General features: G+C 44.9%; 1 protein-coding gene across 7 annotated transcripts in view; it reads right to left on the minus strand.

Annotated features, from left to right (window-relative positions):
• Window positions 1-16,786, minus strand: part of CACNA1E (calcium voltage-gated channel subunit alpha1 E) — a 391,046-nt gene that overhangs the window by 45,138 nt on the left and 329,122 nt on the right. For 6 of the 7 annotated variants that reach the window (XM_058539925.1, XM_058539921.1, XM_058539922.1 and 3 more), the window contains 6 exons: window positions 8,510-8,606; window positions 5,318-5,478; window positions 4,651-4,788; window positions 3,582-3,783; window positions 2,585-2,749; window positions 1,847-1,957 (listed from right to left, as the gene is read on the minus strand). In XM_058539925.1, coding sequence (XP_058395908.1) covers window positions 1,847-1,957; window positions 2,585-2,749; window positions 3,582-3,783; window positions 4,651-4,788; window positions 5,318-5,478; window positions 8,510-8,606 — 874 coding nt within the window. The remainder of the gene's footprint in view (window positions 1-1,846; window positions 1,958-2,584; window positions 2,750-3,581; window positions 3,784-4,650; window positions 4,789-5,317; window positions 5,479-8,509; window positions 8,607-16,786) is intronic. The other variant, XM_058539923.1, reaches the window with a different exon arrangement.

Here is a 16,786-nt window from a genome sequence, read left to right on the forward strand (position 1 = left end):
CTTCCTGAGCCCTAGCTCATCCATAAAAGAAGAAAACCATAATGCTGATCTAATTGAGCTGTTATGAACCTAAAATGAATAATACATTAAGCATTTGGTTAATATGTTAATAGACAACCAATGTATGTTATTCTCTCCCTCTTTCTTTTTTCCTTCTTCCTTCCTGTCTTATTCCTATTCCACTTTCCAATTCTACAGGCTTTTATTGTGAAATCTTGACAAAGCTATGCAGTTATTCTAAACTTCAATTTCCTCATTTAAATCAACAAGAATAATAATGATGATATCTGCCATGTCTATTGCAGAGTCACTGAGAAGATTTGACAAAATAGTATCCATGAGGGTATTCTGAAAACCTAGAGTATTATATCAATGTAAAGACTCATTTGGGACTAGTGGTACCTTTTATAGTGTGAAAATGCCTCTAGACCTTGAATGAAAACATGGCAGTGAGGGTGGGAAGGAGGCAGGCTTTGGGGCCAAATCATCTTGTTAAGCTTGTAAGTATGTATTCAGCATTCACCATAATTAGACACATAATTGAGGATTTGAGTCACAGACAATGTCAATACCACAAGCAAGTAATCAAGACGCATAGAAGAACTTCCCCTGTCGTGGCACCGGCCTCTCTCTCACCCTGCTCACCCCGCTCAGGGCTAGACTATATTATAAAGGCATCTTTGTTGGTGGTAGTTTCTTTCTACTTTTTTATTCCTCAAGTCTCAAAACACTCCAAAGGGAGTCAAGCAAACAACAACACAGCCACCTGCAATGGGTTCCCTTCAACTTTCCTCCCCAACCATCAAATTACTGACTTTTCAAAGAACCATTAGGAGACCAAAAGCAACCCCCGCAATCAACACTCACAATTATCAAGCCCAGAGTCCCTGTTAATGCTGCTACCAGACAAACCCTTATGCAGAAAAGCAAAGTTTCTCTTCTCGCAGGGAAAGCCATATACACATATAATTTGAAATGGTAGCTCACACACGAAATGTGTGAAACAGCTGTCAAGTGGGTTTTATCTGCATCCCACTGATCTCATGGTAAACGCTGAAGCAAGGTGGGGGGTGGCAGAGAGGATTATTTTGTTTATAGGACACTGAAGCAAAGGGCTAGGTTTGCTTAACACTCCTGAGAACAGATGCAAGATTTTGCAAAACAATTATAATTAGTTGTGGAGAAGTAAAAAAAAAAGGAGTCATGCCAGAAAAACTCATCCCAACCCTTCCCAAACCCAATTCCAGAATAACCCCCTCCTTTTCTCTCACCTATACGCACGCGCGTGCACACACACACTTTAATGGTCATTAGCCTTTGTAAGCTTAAGTAATAAACATTTATTTTTGCTGGCAGAAATGACTCTTTATGTAACTAATGGGAGGAGGACAGTTAAGTAAAATCTATTCTCTGCTATGTTTGAGGCTAAGAGGGACAGATATATTCCCACTTGAGTTATAAAATCTTATACGTTTTACCAGTAAATAAGCACACAAGGTTTATTAGTCCAATCCTTGTTTTGCTCCTTATCGACATAAAATTGCAGTTCTAGTAAGACCCAGTGACGGTCACCCCTCGATCGCTGACACAGTCTGACAGGACCAGAAGTGATGGCCACGTGAGCATGGAGCTGGGGACCTGGGCTCCTCTGCCCTTTCTCCTAACACCCTCACACATCATCTTGTTTCTACGGCCTATCAAGCAGTCTATAGGAGCCCACAATTAGGTGGGCAGGCGTGTGAACCATTTCTGGAATAGCTGTAAGCACCCTCCTTCCCACAAAGGCTGGGGATGCACCCAAAAGGAAGGGAAGAGAAGCGTGATGCTGACAGATTCCATGTCATACCAAGAAGCCAAATGCGATGATCTTTAGGACACATTCCAGGGAAAACACCATTGTGAAGGCGATATTCAGGTACTTCAGGGCCAGTTCATAGGTACAGGGAGCAGAGTAGTACTGCCAGGAAGAGAAAAGAGGAGAGAAAGAATCAAACTCTTAAGGTGAGAGGGGTATTCCGTGTCGCCGAGACTGGCCATCTCTCATCCCTGCCCTTGGGGGATGCTCTGGTGCATGGTGTAGGAGGACAGATGGACATTAAGTGCTGGAGAGGAGAACTACATATCCTACGTAGCAGAACAAAACAAAACAGAGGAAAACACAGACCATGCCCCACTGAGGCTACTTATTTGCAAAACAGCCAGTCTTCCTAGAGATAAAGGTGGGCAGGGCAGAAACATTTTCTAGAGTTAATTACTTTACCGTTTAGTGTTAAATGAGATCAAACCTCTTCCATTACCCCTTTAGAACCTCTTGATCATCTATATCTCCCAACATTTCCACCTTGTCTGGATCTGACTGCCATCACCACCCTTGGTCTTGGGAGCTACTGGACTGCTACTATAGGTTTCACTGTATTTTGCCCAAAAGACCCAGAGGCCTGGCTGTTGAATGAGACAAGATCAAAAAGAGATTCCACAATGGAAAAGTAGGTAAGGCGGCAACAGACTGGTAAGTTGGAGTGTTTCCCCAGTGTCTGGGGCTCACACCAAAGTTCGGTCCACCTGAGTGCCACCATCCTCTCACCTTCATCATCAGCACGACGGTGTTCAAGGCAATCATGGCCATGATGGTGTACTCAAAGGACGGGGACACCACAAAGTGCCAGACGCGGTACTGGAAGGTATGCCTGTTCTGTGGCATGTAGCGGGTGAGAGGTTTGGCACTGATGGCGAAGTCGATACACGCCCTCTGTAGGAAAGTCACGGTTATTAGCCCAAGCTCAAACTCCCTAAACCTTGCACATCAGTGGCTCTCTGTTAGATGGTTAGAAGAAGAGGACAATGTATGAAAAAAAGGGTAGGGCTGGACAGTAAGAAGTAAAAATGGCAACAGGGATTATCTGGACAAAACTACAAGTGAGACGTCACTTTAAATGAACACAGAACTGGAGGGGTTCTGTCACATGGGGTAAGGACTTAATGGTTATTAATAACGTCCTTTTTCACAGCCTGAGGCTGAGATGTTTAGGCAGGAAGCCTTACCTGATGCCCTTAGTCAGAAGTAAAAATCTATTTCCCTATGCACTCTCATAGCACTTCATTTGCATTTTTCTTATAGTCTCTAATAGTTTCTAGTTCAGTTCCCTTACAAAAATAATGAACCCTACAATGTGCCAGAACTATGCTTGATGCTAGAAAAGCAGTAACAAGCAAGCCATATTCCCAGTCCTTACAGCAAATACACACCACAGAGGGACACAGCCAGGTAAGCAGATGTCTTAATGTTATAATTTTGGCACACACCTTTTACCCCCATTTCTAGACTGTGCATGGCATAAAGGCAGGGGCTTCATCTTAAACCCCTTTCGTACCTTCCAGGTCTCTGTGCCTCACGCACGGGCCTTAAACAGAGCCAGTGCTCAAAAAATGTTTATTTAATGACTGAATAAATAATTTTTCCCATCTTCTTTCTATAATTCTTACTAAGGTTAAGAAAATTCAGTCCTCCTTCCTAACACCGTTGGTCTGAGAGTCCTTTCTGGAGCCCTTGCTGTCCCATGCTCTAGACCACTTGTCTTTACCTCGTTCTTCTCCAGGCTGCACTCCTCCATCATCTTGTCGCCTTGCTCCTGGAAGGTGATGATGATGAGAGCCACAAAGATATTGACAAAGAAGAAAGGGAAGACCACAAAATAGACCACGTAAAAGATAGACATCTCCATGCGGTTGCTGCGGCTCGGGCCTCGATCTTCCTCAGTCACGTCCACAGAATGCTGCAAAACTCTGTGGGGACAGAATAAGGGGGCACGGATGGTGGATGGCAATCTTGGCAGCTGCTCTGACTCAAAGCTTCATTAGGAGATATGCCACCTATTATATTTTCTTATCTGACTTCCTTGTCTTTGCACATCCACTATTAATTTTGGGGGTCCATAATAACCCCCAAAATTGAAGACTGTAGAAGATTCAGTGACATACCAATCACTGCTCTTCCTAGCCCCTGTTCCATCATGCACCCAAATTCTAAGCACCAGAGTGACATTATTTTATAACTTAGGTTGTCACATTCAATACTAAGAGACTCTTGGATTTCCATTTGGCATTTTGCTGCCAACTAGAGTACGCTGCCACCAGAAAGTGGTGTCTTAGTAATTGCCAAGTCTCTGAAAAATCAGCCTTCAGCTATGGGCAGCATAAGAAATTGCATTCTGTTGTCTTCTTTAAAAGAGGTATGATAACAGAAAGTGTCTCTGGGTTCTGCCAGCTCATCCTTAACCCTCAATCCTCAGGTGCAGAGCCAATTTGGAGGATAAATCTGTTTAAAACGGCCCTCAGGACTCTCCTTAGGGGTGGAGAGCTGTTCAAAACTCATTTGTTCTACAGTCAGATGGCTCCACTCAATTCTTCAATAATTGGCTAAAACATTAAGAGTTTCAAATATTTCCCCCACTGTCATCTCCTTCTCAAGTTTTGCCTTAAGGCTTTTCATTCTTCCTCTCTTCTGCCTCTCTCACCCACTCATCACCACTTACTTTCCATGGTACAATAACAAAGGGTTAGCCTTATTCATCTTGAATCAGTTTCTAAAGGCAACCACGTGGTCCTCTCCCAGCTCACAGACAAGCATTCCAACTCAAACTCATCACTCACTGAGGCCATCCTTCCCCCGTGGAGACAGTGAAGAGGGTTAGCAGGGCCCAGATAATGTTGTCATAGTGGAATTCATGGCGTTTCCATTCCCGGCCTTTCACCTCCATCTTGTTTTTCTCATGATCTACGTAGTTGCCTCTAAAATCGGAATAGAAATGAAATAGGGCCTCTTCACTATAGCTCATGGAAGAGTGAGGAAATCCTACGGATTTCAATAATGCAGCGTAGTAATGATCAGCATACATATGCAAGGAAGAAGGAATTTTATTGAAGGCAGTGAATTATCGTGGAATAAAAATGAGATTTGGTTCCCAAAAGACATGGAAGATTAAATCCTAATCCTTTCACTCATTGCTGTGTGACCTTGAGCAATTTACTTAAACTTTCCAAGCCTTAGCTTCCATATCTATAATATGCAAAAAAAATCTATCTCAAAAGGTCATTATAAAGATTTAAAATTAAAAACTGGATGTAAAATGCCACATACCATGTCTGACACAAAAGAGGTGCTCAATAAAAATTTAGCAACTTCCTATTTTGTCTTTTTCCTAAAAGAGGAATGGAGATAGGTAAGAGAGAAAGAGCAGACTTATCTATGGAGGGTCGAGTGGGCCCCATCGGAACATACCTTAGCGGAAAGCAAGCGGTACGTGCTGGTGGCACTTACATGCACTCCTTCTCTGTGTCCTTGGAACTGTCCGTGCAATAAAAGAACTTGCCCTTGAAAAGCTGAACTGCGATGACAGCAAAGATGAACATGAAGAGCTTGTAGACAATGAGTATGTTGAAGACATTTTTCAAGGAGGTCACCACACAGTCGAAGACAGCCTGTGGAGAGAAGTAAAGAGCCCTGGTGTATGAGCCCCTGGAACAGCCGGTGCATTTGCCTGGAGCAGAGTTGGGGCCACAGCACCACCAGGCAGCCCCACTGAGAAGGCGCCCCAGGAGATATCACCCTACTAAGAAGTGACACTCATGGGGTTCAGAGCTGGCTTCCAAGCTGGTCATGACTACAAGGACCAACCACCTGGGAAGGGAACACATGCCCTGAAAGTAAACCCAAAGTAGTAGAGACCAGATGGCATCAGGCAACGGAGGGAGCCCTTTGAGGAATCCTATCAGGCGTGCTCCACTTAGTGTGAAGCACAGAAATTTACTGCAGAAAGGGATCTCTGAAATCATGAAATAGCTTGGCCCTGACCTTACATCTATTTGGTGACATTCTTAGATTTGATTTATATACTGAATATGTATTGTTTTCTCTTTACCCTTCTAAGTGGACCAGAGAGTAATAATAAACTATCACCTTTGTCCATTTCAATGATAATTTGTAATAAGTTCATACAATCGTTCCAATTATATTCAACACTTCATGTAAATGTTCTCTAGCTTAAAGCTGGCTGCGTTGGGGCTGCAGATTCAAGAGGTGACGTGGGAAGGGACCAGCAGCTGCCCTCTTGTAGAGGTGGGAGGATGGGTTGGACAGCATCAGGGACTTGCATTTCAGTTAAAGGCAATGGATCTCCCTCTGGAGAATCCATTCTAGGCCCTAAGCCGTGAGGAGTTGCATGGGAATTCGACACATTTCAAGCCATTTTTAGGTTATTTTTTAGGTTTTTAGGTTTAGCTCACTGGTGAGTCTAGCCCCATGGTGGCACCACGTTTGTGCAGTTCCTTGTTCGCAGCACTGGTGAAGATCACTGGTTTAATTAGTTCAGCACTGCGGGGAACGTGAGTGACATGCAGCCTTGTGGAATCATCACAGCCACCTACATTTCCCTCAGGTTACGGAGCTGCAGAGAGAGGAGCCAGCACATCCTAATTAAATGGAATTAACTGAGATTGTGGTCGCCTTCTCCAGCCTGTTAACTAATCTCATCATGCTGTCTGCACTCTCCTCAGGACTCCAACACAGCTCAGAGGAGATGACACCGCTGGAACCTGGGCGGCAGCCTGGTTAGGACCCAGGCCTTTCAGCCAAATTTTGTTGGGGGTAGGGCAGAAAGGAATCAATATTTATGGGCACTGACCCAGGCCAGACCCTGTGCTGGGCCCATTACCAGGCAGGAGGGTGATAATGAACAGTGGGTGAAAGACTGCCTGACACTGTGGGAGGTGCCTCCTCTGGGAGGGAAGACAGGGCAGTGGAGGAGAGCAGGCAGGGAGGACACTTCCTTTGGAGCATGAGTACCTCTCCTGGGGAACCCATGCACATGGGCCAGGGCCCTGGGCTCTGAGAGGAAGCCACATCTTAGCCAGTTTGGGCTTTTCAGAAGTGACTTTCCTTCAGTCCCAAGCCTTTGATAAACACAATTGGTTTTGCCACCTCTGCAGAGCCAGAGGGCTGAAAGGGAAGCAGTGTCCTGAGGCCAGGGTGGGGCGATGATGGAGGGGTTGGTAGCGAATATCAATGTTATGCGAAGCCAATGGGAAAGGAATTGGGAAATGGGGGGGAGTCAAGGTCGTAGGATCCCTCCTCCAGCTTTGTGCTCTGTGGCTGGCTTGGAAGATCAGGCCCAGGCACACTAGAGGGATTGCTGGGTTTTCTTACAGGGACCACTTGTATCAGCTCATTTTGTCCACATCACAATGTCTGAGTTACAAAGTATCTCCATTTTCCAGTTCAAAGCAAGTCAAAGAATAAGTAATTTGCCCTGGGTCACATAGCTCCTAAGTCCCAGAGCTGAGCCTGGCACTCAAATGGGCTCCTTTCAATGTGGACAGGGGTTCTTAAGGCACATTCCAAGCCCTGCCCCTGAGTCTGGCTCTGTTGCTCTGGGTGGGAGCAACTGCAGAATCTGCATTTTAAGAAGCATCAGGTGACCCTGATACAGGTGGCCTGTGACCACTCTTTGAGGAGCACTGCACTGGTCTATGTGACTGCACAGGTGGATAATTCAATCTACTTCCTGGGAAGCATCTGGTGTAGTCCCTGAAGGCTGAGTTCAGGCCTGGTGTTGGGGCTCGCTCAGCTGGCCATGCAGCCTGGGCAGCAGCAGGAGGACTTCAGGGCTGTGAACCAGGAGCCCTGGTCCCCTCCTTGCTGGTAACTGGCTCTCATTCATAGGAATTCAGAGAGCAAGAACTTTTCTCCCATGAGGCTTCAACTCCTGTCACAGGAATGTAAGTGTGTGGGGGAGGCGGGGTCCACATGCTAGCAAACTTGAATGGTAAAGCACATCTGAGGGCAGGAAGGCTCAGGGAAGGAGCCCAGGGGGGTTGAGCAGGGCCGGCACTGGTCAGGGAGCAGGAAAACCACGATAATATACCTACGAAACTGCAGGTCCTAGCAACAGGAAGAACTTATTTCATGATAGCTCACTCCCATTTCTTCTCTGCTTCTGCCAAAAATGATCCTGTGTTCTTGGGCAAGTTATGGACCTATCTGTGCCTCAAAAATATGAAGGGTCAGGGCTAGAAGATCCTTTCCTTCTCTAGAATTATGAGGAGAGAAACCATCCCAGGTTATTGGCCTGACCTAGTGTGCAGACCACAACACAGACTGATGGCCTGTGGAAGCACCAAATGCTTCCATTTTGGTGTTCTGGGTCCACCTAAATGACACAGGAGGCTCCAGGACAGAGCCACACAGGGCTCTTCCTGGATGACATGCCACAACCAGAGTGTATGAAATACCACCTGGGTCTAGACTCAAGAGGCAAAAGCCCCATTATAGATTTCTTGGGATGTTGGTTATTTTCCTCTGAAACTAAGACCCTTAGCTCAGGCAGATGAAAAAAACTTCAGTCCCCATGTGAGCAAAAGGAATATTCCCAGAAATAATTCTCCAAAAGCAGGCCACAGAGAGAGGATGGAAGGAAAAAGGAGACTTGATGGGGAGAAATTTGGCAAACATTACCTTGAGCTTGGGCAAGCGCTTGATGGTCTTCAGTGGCCTCAGGACTCGGAGCACCCGCAGAGACTTGATGGTCTTGATGTCCCGCCCCTTATTGGTTCTGGAGGGGAGAGGCCCCCAGGGAACCACAGGACAGGGGAGAAATAAAAGCGATTCGCACTACTGCGTTAACAACAACAGAGTAAAGGGGGGCAGAGGTAGGCAAGCGGCCAGAAATTGGGTCAGAGTAGAGTCCTTCAGGGAGACCCCATAAAACATGCTCTGAGAAAATTTTCAAATCACTCCTGGTGTGCACACACTCATATGCACACCCACTCACGCACGTACATACACACCAATGTATATCACACAGAGGAACACAGGCACGCATGCACACACACAGAGGCACCCATGCACGTACATTAATAAACACCTCCCCCGCCGCCAATGCCAGAGTAATGCTGCTCATTACCACACTGGCAAACTAAAAATGGAAGATAAATCAACTAGGGAACATGACCGGTCACCCACTTTGGACTCTCACTGTGCCTAGTCTAGTGCTTCTCCAATAGCAGGCTCTCAGATGATATTCGTTGAATTGAGAGCAAGTCTCATCAGTGGACTTGACCTTGCCCTTTCCTCAGCTCTAGGTTTGTCACCTCTGCACAGTTCATTAGTTCAGAGGAGAGCAGGGTGAGGAAGGGTGGTGGGGACATGACATCCTTGTTGTGCTGGGCTGCCTGTTCCAGAGAAAGCATGTCATGCAGGCTTCTTGCCAGGACCTTGGCTCACACACCAATTATCTCTGTGTGGCTGGCTCTTTCCGCCGTCCCTCCTAATTTCTGGCACTCTGCACCAACGCAAGCTGCAGAGAGCCATGCAGTTGGAGAAGACCCCAACCGCTGCCCCTGCCCACCTTCATCCTGGCCCTACAGCTAGTGACCCTCCCTGTGCAGCCTCTTGGGAATGTTTGCTCCCAAGAGATACAATACATTTCCCTCTTTATTGTTAGGAATGAAATGAATAAATCAACCTGTGTTTCTCTCTCCACCCTGCTCATTCCGAGATCTCTGCATTCAATTCAAACAACTGCAATTCGTAAAACACGCAGATGGTAGGAAATGAGACTCTAAACAGTGAGCGCAGACTCTGGTCCTTTCCTCATGTTGGCCCAGATTACCACTACACCAACAATCCGAGGAAACAGGATCCAGAACATCAGATGGGAATCACGAGGGCTTCCACCTGCTTTTTACCTGTCCTTCCTGTCTACGCACCCCCTAGGCACGGAGAGCAATGTCCATCTATTCTTTCACACAAGGCAAGATAGGAAGACCTTTAATATAATTTGAGGAATGCTGACATTGCCTAGAATGTGAATTTTAAGACCCTTTTAATAGTTACAGGCCATGACCTACAAGTCACTTTTATTCAACCCTAGATCTGAATATAGATAATCCAAAAGTATTGCGTTGATATGGTCTTTTGCATCTATGGGCTTTGTTGATTTTATAAAGTCTTTTACAATATTAGGTTCATCGATCTACCTATCTAAAAAGGCAGCATATAAGCCAAATACATATCCAAACCAGAAAGAATGATTATTTCCCAAGAAGGCTTGGTGACTCCTAGTTTTTGTTCACTTGGATATCAGTGAAAACTCACCACTCATATCAACTCACCACTCCGTTCTCAATGAGCCAGCTCCTTCCCTCCCAACCATACTTCTCCCTCCTCCAACCCACGCCCACCCTCTAGTTTTTACTTCAAAGAAAACTGAAGAAAATATTTACCCCAAAGCGTTCCTATGAAGGATCCAAGGCAGAAAGCAGTGGTGGGGGGGGCGGGGCGGGAGAGGAGAGGGAGCGGAGAGAAAGAAAAGTCAGAAAACATCAGGGCGGAAAGAGAACCTCACAAGACAGGAAACTGGAGAAGCCCAGCCCCAAGGGATCCCACTTACAGCCTTGGCACTTGCAGAATCCACACGCTTTGTGAAATGCAGGGCCAGCATGTCATTTGCTCCACACCCCCCTCTCCAACCTGCAAAGGCCCTTTGCAGGCAGCCGCGAAGCTGCATCTAACCTGATGACGTTCCCCATATTGTACTTTATTCCGTGGAGCCTAGTCTAATTGAAGTTTTCTAAATGTAGGCTTTTCTTTCCATTTCCTTAGTAGTCTTCAGACAAACTCTGTCTGTTTCCAGTGAATTTACAGGAAACCAGGCTAGAGGAATTATGCCTGCTCTGGGCCAGAAACTATCCCTCAGAAAGGCGTCTCCAAGTCACAGTGGCATATTTATGCTTATGAAGGATTTCATTTGAAGAGGGACACACAATCACTCTGAGACGGCTACTCTGACATCTCTCAAAAGCACAGATGATCAACACCATAAAACCACCTCGAATTATGAGGGATGCATTGTCAATCAAGGTCCTGATGTCACACAAAGGGATGCCTTTTGATAAATTAAATGACCAACTGTCCATCGTGAGCTATTTATAGTGCAGCTTGAAGAAAAATCATCCCACCCCTATTGGTGAGGCTTAACAATGACAACGAAAAAGGGCAAGGGAATAAACATAAAATATTTAAGATAGAAATAATGAGAGATAACTTTTTGAATATTTATTCTTGGACTCTGTGCTAAGCATTTTTAGTGCCCCTCTTGATTTGGACCTCCTAATAACTTTAGGATGTAGGTATTACTATCCCCACTTTGCAGATAACATTCAGAGAGGTTAAGTGAGTGCCCAGCATTAGCAAGGTGAGCAGCGACTTGAACCCAAGTCTGTATGATGCTTGGAGCTCTTGCTCTGAGCCACTAAGCCTCTGCACCAGCAGGTTTTGGTTCCAGGTTCTGACAAACAGCTCACGAAATTCTAGAGCTGGAAAAGATCCTTGAAATCCATTTAGCTGCAAAGCAAACTGTGGGCCCAGGCCTGCATCTGATCACTCAGTGAGTGAGCCACAGTGCCTCGGGTGAACCGGCCTACTGCTATGAAGAAGTGCCTAGAATTCAGGCTTTGGTTCTTAGTTGCTGGTTGCTGTAAAGGTAGTCTTTTTCCTTTTATTTTCTTAAATGTTTTTCATGTACCACAAACCTATGTTGTACCACCATATGCCATAAGCAGAGACTAATGATCATTTTACTCAGTAAATGATCCAATATTCAAAATTATATTAATTTTCACTGTAAATGCCAAATGAATGGTGATTTGGGAATTAAACCCAAGGCTTATAAACTTTAAATCCCTTCTGTGATAATATCCAAATGTTCAGAGGGCAGAGATAATATCTTCCCCTGAGTTATAACGGCGTCTTCTCACGCATGAGCCTGGGCACGTGGTAGATCAGCCAAACATACCTTTATGCATTCATATAACAGCATTGATGGAGTCCTTGATATATGTCAGGTACTCTTCTAGGTGGTGGACACACAGTTGTGACCAAAACAAATGAAGTCCCTAACTTCTTAAAACTTACCTAGTCTAGCAGGGAAGACAGGCCTCAAGTCAACAAGCAAACAAATGAAAGTATAATTGTAAGCTAAATGCCATGGGAAAAATGGAATCATTGGATTGAAAATTTTACCAAAACAACTACATAGGCCACCCTCTTTTCCTGAGGCTACATTCATCTTGAGGAAAAGCTAAGGGAGAATCTTCCATACCCTTAAAATGAGAGAACAGAGTAAGACCAATGGATGAGCAGGTGGTCCAGGGTCACACACTCCACGCTTTCACATTTTGCTTAGCCTAGGTCCTTAACCCTGAGACCTTTATGTTCAGTAGCATCTGGATGGGTTCTCAGAGGTTCAAACTCATTGACACCCATCCTATGAAGGAAGGCTCGATAATTCTTGCCCCTCCCACACACCTGGATAAAGGACAGAATTGGCTGTCTACAATTAATTTTGCTCCTGAATCATAGCATAAAATATCATGCTATAGAACAAAGGGGATCTCTGACCATTGTGTGTGTGTGTGTGTGTGTGTGTGTGTATGTCCTTGTTTTGGAAAACGGGGTTCCTTGATGGTACACTCTGATCTTAACAGCCGATTGTAGCTGCTAACGTACTGTAGGGGGGTACTATTTGTCCCATTCGGACTCCCACAAATTTGAGCCAGGGAAAGTAATCAGACACAGGCCAAAAGTAAAATAAAGATTAGTCATTGCTCTGCACATCTTTCAAACAGGTCTCTTACTGCAGAAGAGCCACTGAAAAGCTATGATTTTGAGTGGTTGCAGAAAAGCACGCTTGCATTCTCAGTTTTGTTAACATATGTTCAGCACTAATTTGAAAATTGCCATTGGAAATGAAAAGAATACTGGATAACAAAGCCACAGAGGCAGGAAAAGCCTCAACAATTTAGCCCCTATTAATTGAAATATGTCATAATTTACACACGGGCTAGGCCAAACTGTCTTTCCCAAATCCATCACACAAGAGTTATTTAAGCCATTATCAAAGTCAACAAGATCGCAAGGGAGATGTTTTATCAAACTAAGAGGATGAATTCTTCAAGCACTTTAATTGAGGCACATTGTTTTAGAAATAATTCATGTGCTTTTTACAAATCATTTAAATATAATCGTTTGATAACACTTTGCTAGTCTCTGCTACTAAATATATAAACAGATTTTTCTTTTACACTGCCGAGATAATTAGTGAAATTTTACCAGGTTTTAAAATTGACTCTAATGTTGAAATCTGAGGATAATTTCACATGCTAGTACATACTGGCCCCACTTTAATTGGGACTCAATTGGGCCATCCATTTTCCCATCTATTTCCTATGTATTTGGTAAGTTCCTGACTGCTCTCCAGAAAAAAAAATGCCACGTTTCTCTTATGTCTCATCAGTAAAAGATGAGAATTTTCCAGCTCGATTGTCAAGTCTCCCTCTAGATCTTTCACATGCAATCACTCATCATTCACTGCAACCTTGCACTTCAGCTTCCGGATCCCCCTTTTCTCAAAGCACATGCTCTCAAACTGATCTCTGCTAGGAAGTGACTCTCCTCCCATGGGGGGACAGGGCAGAGACATCAGGTTCTGAAGAGTCCTTCCTCCTATAAGTGGAATGTCCTTCTGCCCTCCCTCATGAGCCCGGGAGGGAACAGCACGGGGATGGGAAGGAATCTCTTGCGAGGGCAATGGACAGGCTTGCTGGAGCGTAAGGGGGGAGGTAAGGTCATACTGTGAGGAGCCTTGAGCCTTGCTAAAGCGTCTGGACTATTATTTGGTAGGCAATAAAAACGACCATTTATTATGTATTTACTAAGTGTTTGGCACTATATTGGACACTGAATATCTTTTACCTCCTTTAATTCTCACAAGACCAAAATATATTTATGTTTAATTGCCACTTATAGATGAGCAAGTCGAGTCTCAGAGAGTTAAGGCAGCTAATAATTAATAGTGCTGGGATTCAGACCTAAGCTTACCTAACTCTGAAACCTATGCTCTTATTTATGATGTTACAGTGCTTTTTCACATGGGAACCACTGGAGGGTTTTAACCAAAGAAGGAAACAGCGAAAGAAGCCAGCAGCTCCTGAACTCAAGCATTGAGGGATCTTTCCCAGTATTCTTAATCAGTCTAGGGTCTGCGACGGTTCATGGGAGGAAAAGGGTACAGATGGAACAGCAAGATGGACAAGGTAGGAATGCCTTCTCCATCTGGCCCCCAGGGCCTGTCTATCCCTAGGCAGAGACAGAAGGATCTGTAGGCTGAGGAGAGATCCATACCAAGCTACCACTTTGAGTTTACATGGGTTAACGGCTTGGAACTAACTAGAACATCAAAGGTAGAAGAAAGCTTAATGTAATAGAGAAAGCCCTGAACTAGAAATCAAAAATACCAGTTGTTTAAGAACCAGCTTTGCTACTTACTAGTCAAATGAGTTAAACTAGTCAAACTTCAGACAACCCATTTCTCAACGATAGAACAGGACTGTCGAGTGATAAATTAAGTAAAGAGCGTGAAAGCACTTTAAAAATTCTAAAGACCAATGGAAATGAGAAGGAAGTTTCCCCCTTTGCCTTGGCAATGCTTGTCTCTGGAGAGAGAACTCTCTAGGACCTGGAGGTAAGGCTAGTTCATCTGTTTGTGTGAAGAACCTAAATTCAGCACTTTGACCTCGTCACTGCTTAGCTGCTGCCATTTGGGGATTATTTTCCTCCTGACCCATACCTCAGCATCTCTTGGGGTCACCTATGAGCCCTAAATCCTTTGCGACTCTGCCGTCTTTCTTTGCCTGTGACCAAAGCACTAGCTCTCTGCTAAGTGGTTAGTTCAGAATCCTTTCCTTCTTGCACATGGACCTCAACCCGCTCCCTGGACACACTCATCATTGCCTTTGCAAACTTTCTCCTTTGCAAAACACAGCACTATACTCTAATTGGAAGGTATTTTTGTCCAAGTACTGAGAAGCAGCAGGCGACAGCAAAGCATCTAAGTGTCTCCTAGCAGTGTTGTTATTCAATCTGGTGAACAGTGACCTGATTTGTCTTGCTTCTTAGTCCTCATATTCTAAACATACCCAAAGACCCCTCATCTGCTGATCTTTCTAAGAAGGCCTCGGCGCCTGCTGAAGTCCAGCCAATACACTCCCCCAGCTGGAGACTAATTCATAATGCTAGGCTGTGCCTCTGTGAGTATGGATTAAGCAGATGGCTGGCAAGTCACATGATCTGAGCTGATACTTCCCAAGTCCCATCATGAAATCTTCTGACCTGAATTACTCTAAAGCCTAATTTTAAACCTGGAGGGCACTGTGATGGGTTTCTACTAATCCTGCAGGACTGGGCTCTTTCCACGGCTGTGAAGACTCATCTCCTGTGCAGGGTGCTTTTTGCATCTGAGTCTGGTTAGCTAAATCGTTGGGCACCCTGTGGATGGGGCCATGTTCTCTGACTGGACCATTTCCTTTTGCCTGGTTCTGTGGCCACAGGCTGAGATCCCATTTACAACCAACCTCCTCCCAAATTTGTACTTGTTAATAAAGAGAAATACCTGGGCACTCATACCCATTGTCTCCATATGATAAAGGTCTCCAAGTGCACATTCTACAGAGGGTTCCCCAGCAGCACCAATGGCACATGCAACAGACAACACATTTTCCAGTGTCCATCAAAAAACATACATGCTGGGGCTTAATGCCAAGAGCAGGTAGACTGGGAACTTCTCTCTTTCTCCCAGACACTCCCTCTATGTGGCTCTCACTCTGACCCTCCTTATTCCCTCTCAAAGCCCATTTTCAAGGCAGCTAGGATATAATAAAGCAGTGGGCACCCCACGAGTCGATGGCTATTGATCATAATTAGTGTCCCTGCCTGGGCACCAAGTCAGGTAAAGTCACTCTCAAGGTGACTCCTAAAGCTGGAGTCTCAAGGAACAATATCCTTCTATCTGCTCTCTGCTGGAAATTTCCAATTCCAGTTCAGCCGGCATCCTAAATCCACAGTTAATGGGCTACCTGACGGCTAAATTTAATTTTAATCCTTCATTCTCTTCCATAGAGCAGTGGAACTAGATGACCTGTCTGGCTCAGTGGTAAATGGGTTTTCTTTGCATGAAGTAGGATATTGTCCACTCTTTTTCTTTCCCCCTACAAGATTAATGTGTAGTCACAGCTTCCTTTGGGAGACTCCCCTTTCGGTTCTAGAAGAACGGGGACTGTCAATAAAGAAGCCCCAAAGGCAAAGCTTGAAATTTGAGGGGAACTGCCTGGGACACAGGCAGGCAGTGAAGAACAGGGGGAAGGGTCAGCCAGGTGCAGGGCAAAATGTCAATTCTATTGTTAGTATGCTCTGCTGAGTATAAGCACAGGCTAGCTTTTCAATTCCAAATAGTTACTCCTTTCTCATGTGTGCACATTCACACCTTCACAAACACAAAGCCCCAAGTACCATTCCAGAACCAGAGTACCATATTCTGTGGCTCCTTAGGGCCCTTCCAAGTCTAAAATTGTCTGTGCCTGTATATTTCATTGAATGCATTCAGAACCGCTCTGCCACTGTGGCTGGTTCTGAACGCATTCAAAAGACCTTATTCATCTCAGAGACTAGGGCAGAGTGTCAAGTGTCAGGAAAGTGACATACTTCAACGAAAAGAATGTAATAAAAGCTAATGTGGGAATTCCGGTTCCTTCTGGCATCAAGAGGCAGATTGACTCATGTTTTTCCTTTCTGGCTAAAGACTGAATAATGAAAGGCCAAGTGCGGCTGTGATCCAGATCCCCTGCGTGCCAGGGAGTCCTGACCTTACCTCGTGCCCCGCTACGATGGCAAACAGCA

The sequence above is a fragment of the Diceros bicornis genome, chromosome 4 (genome assembly GCF_020826845.1).
Source record: "Diceros bicornis minor isolate mBicDic1 chromosome 4, mDicBic1.mat.cur, whole genome shotgun sequence".
Classification (NCBI taxonomy): domain Eukaryota; kingdom Metazoa; phylum Chordata; class Mammalia; order Perissodactyla; family Rhinocerotidae; genus Diceros; species Diceros bicornis.